At 30.0% G+C, this 22,410-nt stretch overlaps 1 protein-coding gene across 1 annotated transcript; it reads right to left on the bottom strand.

Moving 5' to 3' along the window:
* Positions 1–3,979: 3,979 nt before the first annotated feature.
* On the bottom strand, positions 3,980–22,410 carry coro (protein coronin). Its single transcript, XM_074143583.1, has 10 exons — positions 22,065–22,410; positions 20,154–20,351; positions 18,129–18,283; positions 17,050–17,147; positions 13,631–13,809; positions 12,368–12,589; positions 7,501–7,707; positions 5,814–6,035; positions 5,471–5,701; positions 3,980–4,134 (listed from the first exon to the last, which is right to left on the bottom strand). Exons 2-9 carry the CDS (start codon positions 20,349–20,351, stop codon positions 5,477–5,479), a joined length of 1,506 nt encoding a protein of 501 aa, XP_073999684.1. The 5' UTR covers positions 22,065–22,410; the 3' UTR covers positions 3,980–4,134; positions 5,471–5,476.

Below are 22,410 nucleotides of genomic sequence, written 5' to 3'. Positions count from 1 at the left end.
TGAAAATAGCTTCAACCGTTTTATTTAATACTTCGTATACTATATGCATCATATATATTCCTATCCTTTTTTTAAAAAAAATATTACATGAGATTTTTGGGGGTGCGTTTAACGGGGTATTACAACATTAGGCATACCTCTACATAAAACACCAAGTTTTACAAATCTCATTCATATTTATTAATACTAATCAATTGTAATTATATTGAGTATTTCTAGTTTGATAAGAATGTACTAATCGCAAGTATGTCTTATATCAGATTTTGGGCCTATTCCACTCTTATTAGATCTGGTTCAAAACGAGATGTATGGAGAGCTTCAGTCTATACATAAATCAAATACGTTACTACGATTTAGGCATACTGGTTTTATACTTCAGTTGCTTTTAAATTCAGTCGGCACTTTACTAAAAAGAAAAACACATATTAGTTTTTTTGATCATTATTCAAGCAAAAAACGCACTGCTAGCCAAATCTTTTCAAAGTAAAAATTCCACATCTCATCAATTTATACATTGCTACAAATATATTTAGTTTTCAATTTGATGTTTTTCGTAGAAGAGTTAGTAAAAATGTATTGTTTAAAATTGAAGTATTAATTAATACAAATTATATAGAAGCGTTTTTCTTTTTCTTTTTTTTTCTGCCAGATAGTATTTTTTCTAACATTTGAATAATCTTTGGATTGAAAATAGTAGAAATTAATACAATAAATACTCTAAAAACAAAAATAAAATCGCGCGTTAACAATATATGACTAAAATTAAACCATTTTTCATTTATTTATTTAGAAATTGAAGATTGCATTCAAATGCTGATAACAAAAGCCACATCATGTATCAATTATTTTCAAAGAAAGAGTATACATTCACATAATACTTTAAAGTATTTACAGAAGAAATTAAAATTAACAAAATCGAGATACTTTATTTTCTTCTTCAATAAACTATCTTTAATTAATCTCAACAATAATGATGAATAATAAAGAAATGAGCATATTTCCTGAGATTGATTTTTTCCGGTTTCAATTGTTTAATATTAAAAAAAAATATATATATATAATAAATTCCTTATTTTTCTTTAGAAATTTAAATGCACAATTATTGTCGAAATATCCTGACATTTCACACAACCTCCCCCTCTAATAAGGAAAATAATGAATTGACCCAGGTCTGTGGCGCCAATTAAAGCAATGCTGGAAAGAAAGAAAGAATTTGTCACCGATTCACCATCTTAAAATCTTAATTTTTAGCTTAGTCACACACATAGAGCTAGTAATTTATCTTAATTCAGGTGTAAGTCCGAAGGCTGCATTTCTTCTTTAGTACAGCTTTACTCAGCGGAAGCGAATAGTTTAAATACATAATTTACTGACTTTCATCAATATCACCTAATCTTATTAAAAGGAAACATAAGAAGAATAAATTAAATGTAATAAATAAATTTACATTTATTTAGAAATACTGCTTGTTAGATAAACCTGCAAGACGTTAAATTTAACATCCTGTTTTAATTATCTATCAGTGCTTGTTTTCCTTAAATTTCTAACAATTTTCGGATTTTCAACCATAATCAGAGATTAGTTATTATTAATTAGTTTTTGTGCAACGTAAAATGAAAAATGCGCGTTGTAATTAAAACTGATTATAAAAAACATGTTTCAACAGATTAGGAAGATTAGTAATTTGTGTACAGAAACTGACTTCCATTAACAGAAGGTTTTAATTTGCTTTACAGAACTGTATCTGAATTGGATTCTCCCCTTAGTACCCATTACTAAGGTCATTTTTAAACTGTCTTGACGAAGATGTTTCCGAGAAGCTCAGTTTGTAAGACTTCTTTTGAGGATGTCTTCTGAACAGAAAGACATAGTGGCTTAACGGCGTTTTATTAAAACATTATCAACTCTTTAGTAGCTGCATAATATTTTAAAGTGGTATGCACTGGCAGGCTAACTGTCTCCACCATAATTACACTTCTCAGGCTGAAGTTTCAGCTGTAAAATTCTTGATGTTGTTTTCTAATCTCTATTCGCTGGTTAAGAAATTGAAAAAGTGAAGAAGAAATTAAGTTTTTTGAACTAAAAATTGCAAAACGCGAAACTGCAATCCTAGTCTCTTTTAGCAAATGGAATGATTTTCGGTTTTGTTGCAGTGAAAAACCACTTTTAAAACGTCCTACAAAGAATTCTGCGTCTGAAAGCAACGTTTATCAAATAAATACACATATATTGATGCCTACGGGTTCTCTTTTATTTAACATCTGTATGTGCGTTACTAGTTAGTTATACGGTTTAGTGATAAGTATTTCACCAGACAATACCTGACGGATCAATCTTAAAATGGGTGAAAATCCTAAAGCCGTGAGAATTAAACAAGAAATCAAGCGTTAAAGATAAATAACATTTTATTGGTATATATTATAATGGTTTTAAGAATACGTGCATTCGTAAACTGTGTCTTGAGTACGTCTTGTTTGTAAAATACCAGTGTTTTTATGTTGAGGTTAAACTCTGGGTTGGTAATAATCAGTGTAAGTAGTTTTTTTAAAAATTAATCTTTACAATATTTGTTTTAAAATTCTATTTTGCTGCGTAATGAATGAATGAAAAGACAGCCTTATAATGTTTTGAGACCTAAGGAATATTTTTTAAAAAATTACTGACGAAATTCACAATTAGAAAAAGTAGATCCTACTTAGTTTTTGTGCAACGTAACATGAAAATTGCGCGTATTGATTTTAATTGACTATACATATATAGTACATACACACAAAGCCTTCGCTAGTTAGGTGACTAAAAAAACACGTTTAAACAGGTTAAAATTATTTTGTTTTAATCAATCTCAGACACCACAAGGAAAACTAGTAAATTCATGATCCGCAATAATTGAGCTCAGTTACCCTGTCTGACAGGATTATTAAAAATATGGCTAATGGCTTTGAGTTTGGTGCAACTTCGAAGATGGTTTTGCATTTTAGTTTTTTTGCAGTTAGCGTAAGAGCAGTTCACTCTTAACTTTACGCTGAACAGTTAGAAAGTATTACTGAAGTCTTGAAAGAAAATTATCTCCGATTAACTGAAATCAATCAAGCCCGGACCTGGCTCAGTTCTGATTTGTTCAATCTGATTCAAGATCATTTTTCGATTAGTGGCGAAGCATGAGAATAGAATACAAACAACCCAATAACGAATTCCTACTTAAAGCAGGAAAATAAATACATTTCGAGCACAAATTTTCTCGTCCTTCCGACGGTTTGCGCTGCTGATTAAAAATAAAAACAAGTCAGACAGGTTCTTTATAACGTATCATATGATCATTGTCGGCGTTAAATCAGAAACAGTAGAAATAAGATATTTTACTAAAACCAAAAATAAGAAGCAAAGCCTCATAAATATGCTTCTTACTGTTGACACTTTACGATTGTGTACAACGATGTAAAAAAAAAAGATTGACTTTACAGCTTACTTTAATATTTTGATATTATATTTCTCCGTACATTTTTTTTTTATTTTTTTTAAAAAAAAAGCCTAACTAATAATTGTCCAAGGATTCAATAGTAGTTAAAAAAAAAAACAAAAAACAAAAAATATATACAAATATTGAATATTATAAGAATAATAAAATAATGGACTATCTTTGAGAAAATAATCCATTTTTAAGGTAACTACCAGGATATTTTGGGACAAAATTGTTGATTCAATTTGTAATAATTGAATTAAATATTTGTACGAACAAATTATGCACAAATTCAGTGATAAAGTTTACATCTCTTTAGTTTTAATTAAAGAGAACTTTTTCATTAAAAAAAAAATTAATTAAAATAAAAAAAATATATATATAAAAGCAGATCAATGAGTTTGATAAGCTTAAATATGCTTTTTAGAATTTTTTACAAATTGAATTAATTATACTTTTTTGTTTATTCTCTTTAACCTTTTATATTATTACATGATGAAAAACTCTTGACATGTCTTCAAAATAAGTGGCCCAATTTGAGGAGGTGGGCCTAAGCTTGACTATAATTATGAGTGGAATCAACACAGATTATCCCCACTCCCAAAAAACTGGAGTAAGCTTGATTTAGTCTCTGTAATGATACCTTCCTAAAGGCTGTGACCTACACCTCATAACTCCTGTGATGAACAAAACCAAATACATCAATATTAATTAAAGTTAAAAAACTGCTTAAATTTGTCTATTTTATTTTTTTTTGCGCATCAACAGCTGAGGATATTAGCGCCAAATTTGTCTACTAAAATTATTATGTTTCAAATTGGTAATTTGCGTAAAAATAAAAAATATCTGAAGCTAATTTTGGTATATACGTAGTTATAAAAGGAAATTAAATTATAATAATCACTAGAAAAAAAATATCCATCACTAAAGTAAGTCACAAGACAGGCATATACAGAAAGACGCTAATCAAAGGTTTTTTCTGGATGTAACGCGAAATAAATTCTTCCCATTTCTTTTAATTATTATACTAGGGTGTAAATAGTTGAGCATTTTTCACATTACAGTTGAAAAATGGATCTTACATTAACTCCTCGAAATATGGGCATTATTTTGATTTATTATTTGATATATTATGGATATTATAATCTGAATCAATTCGATGCCTTTTAGTTACCAGACCTAGTTTTATAAACAATCAAACTTCAAACAACCCATTTCACATTCCATTTAAAACTGAATTACGGGAGAAAAAAATGAAATACGTGACTCCCGGCTAACAGTTCTAAACTAAAATTTGTTGAAAACTTCCAACTTTGATTTTTGCATGACTTGTTCGGCACTACGTTGTCGCCTTTAAGGCCTACTCTTTTTAGATTATCTAGAAAGGATACTTTTCATTCAAAATACAGTATATGTATTTTACCTAATTTTACCTAATCGCACGTCCGACAGCTCGTCAGGATAAAATCTATCTTTCTCTTCGGAAAACGAAGAGTCCGAACTAATCAATAGTTTTTGTTTGTTCTAATTGTCAAAAATTATTCCACTTTTCATCAAAAGTAATCATTCATTCAAATACAAATGTCAATTTTTTTTTTTAATATAGGAGTATCGCTTCAGGCACTTCTAAACAAGAATTGTTTTTAATTTCTGATTTGAAAGGAACATGTCAAAAACAGCGGGAATTATTACAATCTTTTCAAATCAGAATTAAACATTTAACTGACAAATAAATTTAAAATGTTGACTAGGAAATTTAGAGGGGCACCATAGTATCTCCGCCACTACTGTTAGATAAACCTTTTTACTTAAACTTCCCTGAAAAATCGCAACCAGGACAAGAACTTAATGAGGGAACCACCAAACCCTTCCCTCATTAACTGTTTCTGACTGAAACCAATCTCTTCATAAACCAAGTAGTCAACATTAAACTATGTAGGTACAATATAATATTTGTATTAAGTATTATATTGATTATATCACAAAGTAAAACATTTATACGAACTATACAACCTGCTATCAAACCTCATCTGGTCCGAGATCCGAGGGTAGGTTAGGTGGCGTTTGTTGGGTAGAAAGAATATCTAACTTTTGTTCCTTCTCTTCCTTATTTTCCAACTCAGCATTCTGCTCATTTTTTTGTTCGCGTACAAATTCTTCCAACGCTCTGATCCTATTTTCGTGTTTAACTATCATTGCTTTTAATTTACGAATCTCTTCCTTAAATTCTTTAACTATATCTCCCTACAGAAATTAATAAACAGAATAAATAAATAATTGTTAAACTATTAAGTTCTAATTCTGAATAAAGAAAAATTATTAATAAAGCAAATCCAATAACCAATAAAATAATTACCGAAAGTGCTTCCACATTTTGAGAGGACTTCCCTTTTTTGTCAAGTACATTCGTCTTTTTAGTAAGTCGTAATTCTGATTTTGGAGCCGTCGATGGCACATAGCCACCTCTTAATGATACTAACAAAGGTTCAGCATCTCTTCCACCCATCCATTCGTCCGCAGTCAAAGCATGCGTATCCCCAATTGTATCTGGGTAAAGATCTTCTTGAAAAAGTTCACTCTATGATAAAAAATAAATTAAAAACTTTGTTATTAAACATCCAAATATCTAACTACCTCTTTTCACAATTATTAAAAATGAAATTTCATTTTTATCATTTATGAAATTTAAAATGAAATTTCATTTTTATCATTTATGAAATTTAAAATGAAATTTCATTTTTATCATTTATGAAATTTAAAATGAAATTTCATTTTTATCATTTATGAAATTTAAAATGAAATTTCATTTTTATCATTTATGAAATTTAAAATGAAATTTCATTTTTATCATTTATGAAATTTAAAATGAAATTTCATTTTTATCATTTATGAAATTTAAAATGAAATTTCATTTTTATCATTTATGAAATTTAAAATGAAATTTCATTTTTATCATTTATGAAATTTAAAATGAAATTTCATTTTTATCATTTATGAAATTTAAAATGAAATTTCATTTTTATCATTTATGAAATTTAAAATGAAATTTCATTTTTATCATTTATGAAATTTAAAATGAAATTTCATTTTTATCATTTATAAAATACATCAATCTGTCGGAAATTCTCTCAGCTTCAAAATGCATGCATTGGTTTTGCAAAAAACTGTATTGTTTTTCCTTAACAATGCAAAAAAAGCCGTTTTTTGACCTAAAAAATTAAAAAAAAAAAAAATCCGCAACGTAAACCAATTTGGTTTTCAGTGAATTTTGGTTAGTTTTGACCCAAATAATAAGGAGAAAGAAAAATTTTTCATGTTGGTGAACTTTTCAATTAAAATCGTTCTAGGCGAACCGTGATATATGTAGTCAGTGGAAACTGTAGTTTCAGTTTTCTACCTACGATTTGTGAATAGACGTGCTTGTCGGCTGCAGCAGTATTCCTGACCCTTAAAATTTACAACTAAACTTAAACAAATCCCTCATAACTCCCTTAAGTTATTCAGAAAAATGACCCTATGTAATATCGCCCTTGCGATGAACCGGTATGTTAAAAACTTAGAAATCCTAGTTATGCTATTTGTACCATAATATCAAGATCCCAAAACTAAAGGTACTCTCACTACAGAAAAAAAAATCTACTGTCACGTTTCTTTGTTTATCTACACAAATGCAACTTATTCAGCTGAGTTTCCAAACCTACCTACTGAAGATTTTTTTGACCTAAATGTGAAGAAAGATACGGCATCCTAATGAAATTTCGGAAGCTTAGCAGTTTCTTGCAACAGCACTTCAATGTAGATCCACTCATCTTGACCTAATCTTGAAGTTTCTAAACAGTATCGTAACAGTTTAGAAACAAAACACAAAGTGCGGGTGTACCATAAAACGCAGTAAGAATTTAGACTTCTTAGAAGTGAGGCACAGTAGACCTATCGAGCATTTTGGCTAATTACAATGTTAATGGCTTAGGAGAGAGAGAGAGTCAGAGCTTTAATAAACTTTAAAATTAAAATTATGGTTAGATATTTAGTTTACTACGAACCTTTCTTGGCACAGTCATTGAGATAACTTGACAGAGTCCAGAATTATTAAGTCTATAAAATCTAGCTATTTCACAGGACGATACATCGCATCCTCTTTTTGGCATCCATCCAATCCCACGTTGAGGATCTGGAGTTTGAAAAGTATTTATGTAATGGACGAATGGTGGCTCAGCCGTTATTTCAAAATACCTTATCACACTGTCTCCCTAAAACATAAATCAATTTGTTTGATAAACTGGTTAGTGAAGTTTTAAGATTCAGCCAGTAAAACCTCTTGGTCTCTGACTAAGTAGTCAAAACTTCATCACGTTCCCCTCTAATTTGACAACCAATAAAATTTAACATTAGTTTAAAAGTTTAAGAATACAATTACAAGTGTAATTATTGGAGCAAGAGAAATTCGTGTTTACAGTTATGCAGGATTTCACGCCAGATATTTAATTAAAAATCATAAACTTACTAGTAGTCAAAGGATCAACTTAAATAAATCAAAACTGATTTTTAGTATTACACTAATTACAGGCATACCTTATTTCATCAAATATAAAACCCTCATTTAAGCAACCGAATGTAAGCACCCTTTTATTTAAGACTCTCCTACATTTTGTAAAGATTAAAAAATAAACTTTACTTTCAAGATTTTGTTACCTTTTTTAATTATTTTAGTTGTTAGAAATAATACCATTTGGTTGATAAGTAAAACATACAATGTAGTTTGTAAGTTTAAATAAAAACAAATTTCAGTTAGATCTTCTTCTTTTTTTTTGGCGCAACGACTGAGTTAGATCTTATTTTTTACTTTTAGAATTTTTTGTGCCTAGAATTTTATGTGAAAATATTATCTATGCAATATTTTTATATAAAAATAAGAAGCTTTAAAACAATATTTAAATTAAATTTACACCAGTTTATTTATTTACTTTCATGAACAACAACTAAAAAAAATAATAATTCATTTCAAAATATTAATATATTTCAATTTATTTAAATTTTGTTTTCTTATGGAGTTTAAAACTAAAATATAGACACTTAAATTTATATATTTAAAAGATAAAACTATATCATGGGATAAGTTACAAATAGCAGCAAAAAGGGGTAAATTCATGAAAGGAGAGGGGATAAAATTGCATTGTTATATTTTATTAGAATTTCCCGAAAACGCTATAGTCTTTGTAGAGCGCCTATAAGATCAGTTAGCATAGTAACCGGCTATAAAAACTGTTCACTTCAACCTTGTAGTGTGGAAGAAGACTTTACTATTATTGAAACAAGGTATGTGTAAACGTTTAATACATAATTAATTTTAATATTTGAAATAAATATATGGGTGGGGTGTTGAAAAAAATGTTTTTAATTGAGAATTTTTTTTTTTTTGGCTTTGTAAAAAATGCTTTAATTTAAAAAGATAGCTTTTTGAATGGCGGTTATATGATGTTCTTTCTTTCTGTCAGTCATTGGATCACTTGTCAATCCACTCCTTTGGTTTGGTTTCAAAACAAGTCCTGCGTTCCAGTTTCCAATTAGGTGAAATTACTAAATTTTCTGCCGCAAAGAAAGTGAGCTCTTAAGCTGAAGGGTCATAGAAACCGAGCGTTATTCTAAAAACAAAACTTATTAGACATGGAGCAATGCAAGATAACGCTGGTAGGTTATTATATTCTAGGTAATTTGTCTAAAGGTAGGTTTCTTAATCGCCACTGGATATGTCTAAGATCGTATTTAACTATTCAATTTTTGAAACTAAAATCGGACAGTTCACTCTGATCAAGGAAATCTTACTTTCGAAGACACTGTTTTTATAAAATTACTAATACATCGAAACACGGTCATGGTTATCTGAAGGGAAAAACATCAGAGGAAAGGTTTTAAGTCACAGGAATTTCGTTCGTTGGAGAAATGTTTTTTATACACCCCATTTACATTTAAAACAATATTTAGACAATATATATTATATACATATACATTTCTTTTTCAGATAAGATTTATTCTCTTTCGCTAGTTGTTAATATTTAAGGATTAGAAGCTTTAAAACTTGAAACAAAAAAAGAAAGTTGTTTAAGCAACTGAATTTCAACTTATTAAATTATAATTAAAATGAGGAATATAATCAATCTTATGGAAGATTTCCGTTGTGGACATATCACAAGAGAAAAATTTATGTATAGGACAGAATATTTAATCTCTTCCAGTTTTGCCATCTCCAGCACGAAAGAATTAAAGGGTGAATTTCAACGAGTGCATTTCGCGGATTTATTTTGTAATAAGTTGTTGGTAACCACAGACCTGTCCTCTTTTTTACTATATGACTTGAAAAATAATGGACCACTAGAACCAACAGAAGGATTTTTACCTTCTTTTACCAAAAATTCGAAGTTATGCCTACCATGTTTTACATGGGGCTCACATGGTAATTTCATACTTGGATCTGGGAGTAGTAATAACATAGCTATCTTAGACACTAACAGATTGAAACTAATTAAAAAAATTAACTTGATGAAGAATCAAAAACCGACAATTCGTTGTTCTACTTTTGGACATGAAACAAGCCCATTTAATGACAATTTAACCGCTGTAGCATGTAAAAACGGTTATGTACCAATTTTTGATCTACGAACAGGTGACACTGAACTGATAATTGGCAACAAATTATTAGATATAAGCAGCATTGCTTGGTCAAAATTCAACGAACCAATAATAGCAACAACTTGTACTAATACCGAAAGTCTTAAAATATGGGATATAAGAAACTTTCGACATCATCAAACCAGTTTACATTTTCACTCAACTTCGTTACCGGATTTGAAATTTACAGACAGTTCGACGATAGTATCGCTAAACGATAAGTCTTTAGACGTTATAGATTTATTAAAAGAGAAACATTTATACTCTATTGAAATCAGTAGAAATAGAATAAATTCTACAAGAAAATACAGGTTCTCTGTAAATTATAATAACCCAAAATTAATTTATTTTCCCTCAGGAAATGAATTGAAAGTTTTAGATATCCAAAAAACTAGAGTAATTAATTCATTTTACTTTTCCAATATACCAACCGAGATGGCAATTTTTAATCAGCGATTACAAGAAATTTATGTTTTTCCAAATAATAAAATATTAGACTGGAAATAGCTTAACAATTTTTTTAGACGTGCAAACAAAAGCGAGATTAATCAACAATTTTCCATGACTATTTAAATAAATGTTGGAAAAATAACTTAAAACACTCTAAATCTTATCGAATATAGAAAAATTTGAGACGCTACTGTGTAAAATATTCTGTGATTAGGCTATGTTCAAATTTATATTTAAGACATCAAGAACAATTGTAACAAGTTCTTATTTTCGAGTAGAATTACAAGGCTGTAAGTAGTTTAAGTAACGACTTTTTTAGACTTGCTTTTAATATACTTAATAAAAGCATGATTAATCAACAATTTTCAACGACTATTTAAAAAAAATGTTGGAAAAATAACTTATGTCACCCGATGTCTAATAGAACATACACAAATTTTGAGACTCAACTGTGTAAAATCATCTGTGATTAGGCTGTGATTAAATTTGTAATATTTAAGATTTGAGAAAAAAAGGCAACTAGAGTTCCTATTTTATAATAGAATTTGTTTATAATAGACTATATGACTTTGTGCAATACTTAAATAAAATTGATTTTTTATCATTTTCCATTAACTGATTGCATTGGAGAGATTTCTATCATAGAGATGTTCCTTTTTTCTTTGTAAAGTATTGCATCAATGTAATCAAACATTTAGATATTTATTTTAATAAAAAAATATATAATGTTGGCTTTTTTGTTGACTATTTATTTTATATCTCCTTATTTTATCTTTTATTATGTTAGTCAGGGCCTGTGGAGAGGATCCAAGCCCCACACTATCTAATGGCCCTGGAGTAACCCCCCCCCCATAAAAAAAACTACACAACACGTAAACAACCTTTTCGATCGAAGGCACTGAACGTCCAAAAACTTATCTATCAGTTACGAAATGGGCTCTAAAAAAAGTCTAAAACAAAAAACCCTATTAAATAGAAAATTCTTTTCCTTAAACCTCAGCTTCCAATAGGAGGGATACAACTAGAAGTCCCGCAGCTATTAACTCAATTTACTTCGATAATCCGAACGAACAAAACCATTTGATTAAAACAGGCCAACTAGCTCTGCAAAAGAAAATCAACTGATCGTCCGCCTTTAAACTTCGCAAGAAAACGAATGGCAAGAATGTAACAAGAACTAAATTATCCAGTGACTAGGTGCAGTACTAAACGTTAACAAATAATGAGTCTTCAAAGGATGGTTTAACTGAGCGGAGTTTTAAAATTTATGTTTAGTAATTTTTGTAACCCATTATGAAACGTATGAATCTACGTCACTAACAATGGCGTCTGCTAGTATAGTTCTAGTCATAACTAAAATTATTACATACATGATAATTATCAAAATAAATAGGTAGAAATAAAGAAATTAGTAAAATAAATAGAAGCGCCTGGCAGTGAATTTCACCATTTATTATTTATTTAAAAAATGTCCGTCACATAAAATGGAATGCCTATCTTCGTATAAGTTTCTCTAGGCGCGCGATCAAAAAATTTTTATTAAATTTGTGAAATCCACCTTGGCAGCATTTTTAATTTCTGGATAGTACAAACCAAATTGGAATTGTTTTCCCCATTAAATTGGGACCGCAAAGCGATGATGGTCTTGTGCTTAAAGGAATTCATCCTAAACTAGATGTGGATCTTTCCAAGCGCACCTACGGCCACCGAACCGAATTCTTTCAATACACTATTACCTGAAGAGGCCGGCTAGCTAAATATGCTTTCATTCATGAAAGTAAAATTATACAATACCTTTCCACACAAGTAGACAAGATTGGTATCTGGATCGTAGATGGGGAACATTACTCCATTACTAGTATCCAATTCGACCATTACAATTGGTTCGGTTAGATGTTCGGGTGCTCGAAGTGAATATTGTCGTTCTGATATTTTGCTAAAACCAGTTGTAAAGATTAGGCCACTTTTAAGGTACACAGCTCGGGTTGCTTTACTGCCCTCATGGCACACGGCTTCCTGAACAGAAGATAACATGAGCCTGTAATAAGTAGTAATTAATGGTAAATTACAACTTAAGTATTTTCTTTATAACAAAATCTTAGTTTATTAACAATTGCAGAAATTTATGGAAACATTTTAATGAAATGCTTATTTATTTCTAGATTATATCTACCACGAAATAACCTCTATACAGTCACAGAACTAATTTTACTTTCGCAAATTACATTAACGGGGCGTTTAAAATGTAAAAAAGGTTGAAGGTATCGGCTAACTGTCGAAACATCACAGTAATGTAATTCATAGAAAATAAAATTGAGTTTCTGAGCATGTAAGATTACTTTTTGAAGATGTAATCTAAAAAAAAAAAAAAAATTCTACAAATAAGCTAAAATAACAGTTTAAAATATGTTACTTTAAACTAAAATTTATGCACATAATTGTGAATTTTGTGCAAATGAATAACTATTTTTTCATAGAACAAATTGGAGTACTTTCTAAGAAATATATATTGGTTTCTCCAAATACTGATAAGAGGACATACTACTACTGAGGCAGATTTTCTTGTTCAAGTTTTCACCTAGTGATGGGTTTCAAGAAAAGCGAAATAAGTACATTTTTTAAAATACCCTGTAGTATGTACAAGAGTACTTCTTGGAGTTTAATGTACTAATTCATACAGAGGCTATTCTTTCATTTTAAAAATTAGAATACGAGTATTGCAATATATTTTAAATTATGTTTTTTAAAATCAAGTTAGTTAAAAGATAGGCAATTTTGAGGGTTGACCCTGACGCTAGTAGAAAGGCTTCTACGAGCGCATAACTATGATAGCGTTTGGCTAGATTCTAGTTAATTTTCTTTTTTCAGTTTTGACAGATCTATCTATTCAGATTCTGCTATTCAGCAGAATGACCTAAAAATCACCATATAAAGGACCACCTCAAGCAGAAAGGTTGACTACTCTAAAGACAGTTTTTTGTTTCTTCTTTACTTTTGGTAGAGCGTGCACACCTTTAAACATTGAAGTAAAATATTACCACTATTTCAAGATTTTACCTCTTCTACAGCACCTGTCCTTGGGTTAATAATTCTCATCTTCTTATCTTTACAAGTTGTGAGCAATTGTGAGCCATCCCAATTCCATGACGCACTATAAACTATGTCTGGATGACAATCTATATGCACTAAAACTTCACCAGTTCCAACATTCCAAATGGCCACTTGATTGTCTGATCCTGTAACAAGCAAAGTAATATTTTGATAAAAAATCAATTAGCAAGTGAGTTGATACAAAATACCAAGATTTTATATTAGTAAGGATCCTCACAGATCTGATTATACACATTTTTTTCAGATTGAAACATACGAATCAATAGGGCCGCCCTTCAAAGTAAATTTTCCACTTGATGAAAATATGATACCAAGGAATCTAAATTCTTTGATCAGTTCAATTTCTTTCTTCTTGAAAATAAATTTCTTCTGTTTTCCTTATTTACCTTTATTTATGAAAAGGTATATTTTACTTTTAACTACATTGACTTTAACAAGTTGTTTTCGCAATATTTATCAAACAAGCCTGTTTTAACTGCACATCTTTTTAAGAATAACCTAGTAGTACTATATCATATGCATCATGCTTTTGGCATAAAGAAGCATGATGACATCCTCCTTTTCGTTAATCGCTATACCTGTCATACCATGGTCCGTAAAGAAAGTTACTATATCATATAGAAAAATGAAAAATAAGGAAGGGCTCAGGTTTTTTCCTTGCAGTACCCCTTCAGACACCCGGAGTTACAACCTTACAGTAAATACCAGCTTTTTGAGTTTGTTCAATAGTATTACGTGTGATAGGGAATCGAAAGCCCTTTGCAGGTCTATATGGATCCAATCCGGTGGTAGTAACTTAAAACATTCGTCAATTATTACTTCGTTACCAGGAGACTTATTATTTTTGGAATGATTTATACTTAATAACAGTTCTTCCAAGGTAAGTTCATTATCCAAAAAAGGGTGTTTATTGGACATAAGAGGCCTAATTGGTGTATAGCTCAAAGGATAAGAATTTGCTAAAAAAAATCCCCATGTCGCTATGTCGATGGGACATTTTTTAAATAGAGACTTTTTCTCCAACTATTAACGACACACTAAAAACCCTTACCATTTTCGAATTCATTAGCTTTAATTTATTTATTTCATAATAATTAGTTTTATAAAGGGAGATTGTTTTCTTATATTGTTTTTTTGCTGCTATAAATTAATAAACATGCTCCTGCTTAAAACCCGATTTTTGACGAAGTTCAAATGTATTTTTAACTTCTTTTTTTGCTCTAAAACAATCAATAATGAACCAGTTTTTATACTACTACATACTACTTTCACAACTTTCAATTGCCGCCTCATTTATGGAAAGTATTAAATTTTCATTTAATTGGTTGATTGAGGGACTATTTAAATAAATTTTATTAGCTTCATCTACAATCTTTTTAAAGCATTCTATACATAAAGGTTCTTTAATGAAAAAGGAATAGGTTTGTTTACCGTGTAATTTATATGAAACAGTCAGAAGATTAGTATTTACATTTAATAAAACTGGTAAATGATCAGAGATTTCAGAAATTTTTATAACTTCAAAATCCAATCGTGAATCCAGAAAAAGAGAATTTATCCAAACATGATCAATTAAGCTACATCCGTTTCTACTGATAGAAGTGTAAGAAGCTTGTCGATCTGCTATAGACCTACCATTACAAATTGACATGTTAAATATTCCATTATACGATTCTATATCTAGTTTCATGAAAAGAAGAATTCATAAAAATATCTTCAACATAACTATTCAGATTTGATATGCATTGAGATCATCTGCCATTATTATTTTGCATTCATTATAATTAGTGAACATTTCAAACGATAAACCATTAAACATTTCAAATGTAGCTGAACTTATATTTGGTTTTATATAAACTATTCCTACAATTATTAGGTCATTACGAATTACACACGTAACGAAAATCTAAGAATTTGAGCAACTGACCATTTCCACATTCTCAACAGATCTTTTATTAATAAAAACTAAAATACCTCCTAAGGGTCAACCAACTGATTCAATTTTCTCAGCTATATTTAACTTACTAAACTCATTACAAAACTGTGGGATGTGAAAAGTGCCAGTCGTCAGGCAAGTTTCGCCGATGCCCTAATATATCCAGATTTTCAAATAACAAATATTGTCTGGTTTGAAAATGTTATTGTATCCACTGACGTTCCAAAAAGCAAGTTGAAAACCTCCTAGGTCACGTTTGCTACTTCTTTTTTTTTCTCGCGTTGACGTAAAGAATCTATCGAGTCTCTAGAAGATTGCGGCTTGCTCCGTTTTCCTCTACCACTCCCTCTACTCATCTCGGAAGCGTCTGAAGTGTCAGATTCTTCACTTATAAGGAGGAAATCCGACTTTTCAGATCTCCAAGGGTTTAATTTAAAACATTCATTCAGATCACTTTTGTCTCTGATTCTTTTAGGTGCTGAATTTTCTGTAATTCTTACAAAAATTTGACCATTTCGCACCAAACAAATTTTAATTCATTTGATTTTTTGAGAACGTGGGCTTCTCTGAACAGCTGATTAAGTTCTGGTGACAAAAATTCGGAAATATAAATTGAGAAATCAGAATCCTCTTCTACAAACAATTTTGTAGGTAGAAGTACCTTATTATCTTTAAGAAACTTCATAAACAAGAGTTTTTCTCTACTTTTTACAAACTTTACTACAATCGGTGGAGGATATTGGAGATTTATAACTTTCATACGATAGCAATTTAGAATGAAACTTTGATCAAAATCAAAAGAAATATGTTTACATATTTTGTCGAATATTTTAAATGGGTTCTCGCCTACACTAATCGGTACATTTGAAATTTTAATTGCAATATAATAAACAGTTTGTTTTAACTGAGTTATCTCAGGTTTTCGTGTAATATTTTCTTTTTTAAGTCCATTGTTATAGCTTTTTATTATATATATACACTAAAAGGAACAGTATGTAATTTAGTGTGAATTTAGATTTCAAGTATAGTCTATTTTGAGATTCCGTGAAAAATAGTGAAATTGAATTTTTTTACCAACCAAATGGTTATATGGTTTTGTCTCCTAAATACGTTTTTTTGGTAATTTATCCATCGTTATTTAATACTTATATAACTTAAACTGTGATAATTAATGGTGAATTTTGAAATAGCGTTATCTTGCATATCCAATCTCTAACTGAGACAGACCAAAATCCCAGTTATAGAGGTTTAAAACTGAAGGAAAACAGAACTGAAAGAAAGAGGGCACAAGTTAGGAATGCATAAATCGGGAGGAAATATAGGCAAACCTCGCAGAAGAAATCGTAGCAACCAGTAAGATAAGCTGGTTTGGTCATGTTCCAAGATTGTAAAAATGCATCAAAAATTTTAAATCACAAAAAAGTCATACCGGACGTCAGAAGGACGTTGAGTGCTGTTGGATGCCAGAGGACCAATCCTACTCTTCTTTGATGATACACAAGATCGACTACGGGTTCCGTTAATGTCCTGAAACGAAGTTAAAGCACTTTAGGATAACGATTGAAAAACAGATACTACTATTTAAGAGTACTAAATACTTATCAACAACACTACACGACCTCATGAAAGCATGGAAGACCAACTATTTTGCTTACTTAAGAGAAACAGAAACATCCAACACCATTTTACTCTGTTCTTTTACTAGCCAACTCTGGGCTAGTAGATTCTTTCATTGAAAATATTAAATCCTTTTCTGATAATCGAGGGAAAATACCAGCCATGATCGATCAGATAAAAAGAAATATTGAATTTATGTGTCAATAGTTTTAAAAAAATCGTATTTTATCAAAATTTTGTCATCAATCAATTATACCATTTACAATTGGAGCACTAATTCCAATTTTCTGTTTGGATTAAGCTCGAGAAGGAATCTACACCTCTTCCTGAAAAGCTGACCAATGCAGTGCTGTTCCTTCTGCTTCCTAGCAACTACGATGAAAATGCTATTTCAGACTACAGTACTTTTTTTTTTTTAATCATTCTCAGGCCTGAAATTTTTGCCGCTAATCCAGGAGGCTCTCACTGCAAGAAAAAAAATTGCTCGACTTTCTGTGCTCTTCTAATAGCAGCACTTTAAAGAAATCTTGCTATGCTGTAAAAAGATTCAGGTCCAGTGTTGGTTTCTAACAATATTTATTTATATTTTTGCCTAAATAACTGGAAGGTTTCCCGCAAATAGGAGTTACGTTTTACAGTTTACTATTCCGAAAAAAATAAAAAGCATAGAATCATTCTTCTTGGAACTAGTATTTATGGAGAATTTAATTTATTTTATTACTATTGAATCAGCAAATTCTGCATTACAGTAGAATCAGGTGACTACATTATAAGTCCGGTATCATACGTCGAAAAAAGTTTTGGTGTGAAATATGCACAAAAATTTCTTTTATTGTAATTATTACAATAAAAATTGTAGCAAATATAGAAATATAATTGAAATGAGTTTACCTGGATATACCACCATCCGGTATTTGCCAAACTTTGACAACGCAATCCTCAGATCCTGATGCGATCACATTGTCATTATGCGGACACCAAGCAATATCTAAGACGGGGCCTTTGTGTCCTCCCACGAGAGGGTGATCAGCGGCTATGCGGCCAACCTGAAAATTTAGTAGCTAATTAAATAATATGTTCGTTAATGCGGGTTCGTTTACATTACATTTAAAATGTAAGTTTTAATACTCTAAAATTAGAAACTTTAACTTATTACGTAGTACATAAAGAATAACAAGGTGGTTTGGATAGAAAGATCGGAATGGTCGAAGCATTCAGCAGGTGAATTTTGACGAGAGAGTTTAGGAATTTAAGCTGGCCAGGAAAATTCACAAGGGATTCAAAGGTAACTGACAGAAGTCATTGAGGAACAATGACTTATCATAATTAACTTTGCAAGAATTTTTTTTTAAAAGATTGATTGAAGTTTTGGATTTTTTTTTAAATATTTTTAATTTATTTACAGATCTTATAACCAAAGGTATACAGAGGGAGTTGCAAAGATTTACAATTAAAGTTTCAAGTTGGCATATTATATAAGATAAATAAAAATATAATTATGTCACTTTAAGTTTGAATAAAAAATAATTACATAATTCCTTATTAAGTAGAGCCAATAATAAAATAACATGATTAAAAATAAAAGAAACTTAAAAAATTCACAAAAATGAATGTCTCAACTACATCAATTAGACTTGTAACACCAAAAAATAAACAATATTTTTTCTACTTATAATTTATTGATTTTTATTTCTAATTTAAAAAAAATATTCTGATGTGTACCTCTTTGATTTAAAATTTATTTTAGTTTATTTATATTATTTTTTATTCGTGTATGATAAATGCACTTAATTTTAGAGCAGCTGCCCAGTAGCAGATTATATTAACAATTTGCTGCCTGTTTCTACTAATTATACATAACAATTTAAATTTGTACTTTTCTTCTACTTCTATTTATATAATTGTTAATTTATTCGATCCTCAATGCTGAGTATAGTGCACAATAACAGAAAGTTCTCTAAACTCTCTTCCTTCACTGTGTTACAATTTCAAATGTGTAACTTCTGTGCCCCATACGTTTCAGTTGTTTTTTAAATAAATATTTATAATTTTTCGGTTACACATTCTCAGTTGGCTAATTACTGATAACTTGGTAATAGGTAAATCATTAAACAATATACTAGTTGCGTTTAAGCTTTAATGTGTTCAAATATTTTGTTATAAGTAGAAAATTGTACTCTACGCCAATCTTCTTGCCTGATTTTCAGACTAATTTTTTCTATTAATTGTTGCCGTGATTCTTTAAGTTTTTTAGGACATTAAGTTTTGAAAATTAAACTGTGTAACGCCAGTTTATACTTATACGTAATGGATACAAAATAAAGGGAAGATCAGAGAAGAGAGGACGGAAATGAGTAGGAAACAAGTTTTTCCTAGTCTTTTACAAATGCTTCTTCTCGTCTCGTTATTGAACGCAGAATTGAGATTTATCTGTGAAAAGCAATATCGCCATTCATCCTCTGTCTAAATGAGCAAACTGAATTTCAATGTTGAATAAATTAGGTAATTCTGGGAAGTCTAAAGCGCTCAAAGCAGATTTCGTTCAACCTTCTTAAAATTCATTTTCTCATGTGAGTTCCATGAATTTTGTGAAAGAGTTAGGGTTATAGCTGTTTAAAATTAGTATCGCAGTGACAAACGCACAATATACAGAATATTTTTGCTTCTTTCAACAATACCACACTCTTCTGCTGTTAAACGCATTGTGACAATCAGATAAATGACTCGAGACATCGTTCATTAAAAGAAAACAATAAACAAACAAATAAAGGTTGAATCCTGTAAAAGTCTCTTTAAGAGATGAAAGTTTATTATTTCATTTTTCGAAATTATGGAACGAGTTGAAGGCAGTAATATAACATTGAAAAAAATACGAGTGTTAGATGTAGATAAATAATTTGTAAATAAACTACATACCTTGTTATGTGGCAATACTATAAATGCTCCTCCTCCTGCTGATTCTACTATAATAGCCAAGAATTTAGGATTTACTGCACAAAAAGTAGAATCCCATGATGATTTTGATACTCTAATGTTGTCATAACATTGCTCTCGTTTAAGAGCTGTTCCATAAACATGGCGGAACTTACTGCTTCTTACAACACGAAACGACATCTAAAAGTAAACGATTAAAATTAATCGAATGTACAACATAAAATCATAATTAATAAAGAGAAGTCAGAAGTTCAACAATGTAATAATTTGCTCTTTGAATCTTTGCAGTCTTTATTATGCTGAACAGAACTCTCCCAGCTTTTTAATTTGTGGTGTCGCCATCGAAATATTTAATAATCCTAGCGGGTCAGGAAATTTATGCTTACTAGCGCTTGAAACAGTAATTTGAACTAATTACATATTGCAACTAACTATATAAACATATTTGTAAATGTCAAATATGTGAGAAAATCCTAGTTAATAATCTTCCTTCTTGGGATTTTTTTCGGGGTACACTTCTATAATTTTAAAAAAGATCTATTATGCACCACTAGCACTGGGTGGGACCACTCATCCTACTGCACCTCCAGGTGATGAAACCCTGCAGATTCTCAAAGAGAGCTGGCAATCAGAGATATTCACTTCCTATGCCAACACTCCTCTCCAATGCTTTCTCAAGATATTCTGAAATAAGAAAATTTAATGTTTTACTTACATTACAGCTCGATTTTAATGTTAACGATATGCCGTTTATATATACCTGTAACCAAGTTCACTGTGGGAATGTTTAGAAAGGGTAGAGTAACCCTATAGGAATTATTTTATAAAACATTGCAAAATACAATTTCACTTGAGCAGTAATATAGGTAAATGGTGTTTTATAAATAACAAAAAATAGTTTCAGACTGAACAAACAGTATTCTAGTTAAATAGTTTATTTGAACTGTTAAGTGTCCATTTGCAGAATCTTTGATCGGATCACTGAGTTCATCCTACAGCAATCTACATGGGGGCTGATCCAAAGGTACCTATTCCACAAATGTAACCTCTTTATTTTTTTTTACAAAATAACAACTGAAAAATGTAGGTGATAATTACATATGATAAGTTGGTGACAAAATCCCACAATTCTAGAGCAGTTTTTTTAAAGTATAATTTGACTAAAAAGATTTACGGCAGATGCTTATTTGCCTAGACTACAGTATCTGCTTAAACAATAACAATACATTTTGTTTTTACAGCAATATTTACAACTAACTAAAATTTATCAAAAATAATTAGCAGTCATTTATATACACTACACGTATATAAACTAAAACTATTCAAAGTATAATTTTGGAATAACGATTTGAAGGAATATTAGAAATTTAAAAAATGGTCCATTACAGCAGCAATTCAAACGGATAACCTCCTTAAGGAATCTCAAATTTATGGGTCTTACTTCATTAAGTATTTACATTGATAGAAAAGATATTTATCGGGAGAGATAAAATTTAAGCTTCTATTGAAAACTCTCTTCTCAATCTTTAATCAAAAAAAGTTTACTATTTGAATAGAAGTAACCGAAATCCTAGGAATTGTTTACAACTTAATCACTTAAGACTAGCATACCAGTTTTCACTAAGCACAATTGATTACACAAATTAAAGTTTATAAGTTTAAAAGAAAACTGTAACAAGTTGAGTGAATATAATAGTTCGGCAGCAAAGTGACAAAGGTACAACCAGAAACTTGTACTCTTAAATGACAAAAATGAAGCCTGCATTAAAATCACAATAAATTATTTCTAAGACCAGAGAGTTTTAAAAAATAAATACGTCTTGAACAATATTTATAAAAAGTAATAATAACTACTTAACTTAATAATTTGAAAATAAATTAATAAATACATACCTTAAAAATTCTCTCAACAACTTAGAACTGAAGTTGTCATCTAACTAAAGTTGAAGCCGTATAGTGTTCCCCAAGATTCACATATCCATATTTGGAAATATGAAGAAAATCCAAGAATATATATTTAAGTGAAAACTAACATTTAGTTTTTTACTTATTTATATACTCATATATTTCTAACAATATATACTAAAAACTGTAAAACTGTAACTAAACTAAGTTTATTATTAGAAGCTTAATTGGTTGCAATTAACTTGAGGCATTTTTAAGAATTAGCGTTCGACTAAAAATCAAATTCCGAACTATGAACCAAAGACTGGTCAGCTGACCTGCACCCATTATAAAC

This window comes from Rhodnius prolixus, unplaced genomic scaffold (assembly GCF_049639745.1).
Source record: "Rhodnius prolixus isolate KJV_2025 unplaced genomic scaffold, Rpr scaffold_12, whole genome shotgun sequence".
In the NCBI taxonomy this organism is placed as follows: domain Eukaryota; kingdom Metazoa; phylum Arthropoda; class Insecta; order Hemiptera; family Reduviidae; genus Rhodnius; species Rhodnius prolixus.
This window is presented reverse-complemented; position numbering and strand designations above follow the sequence as displayed.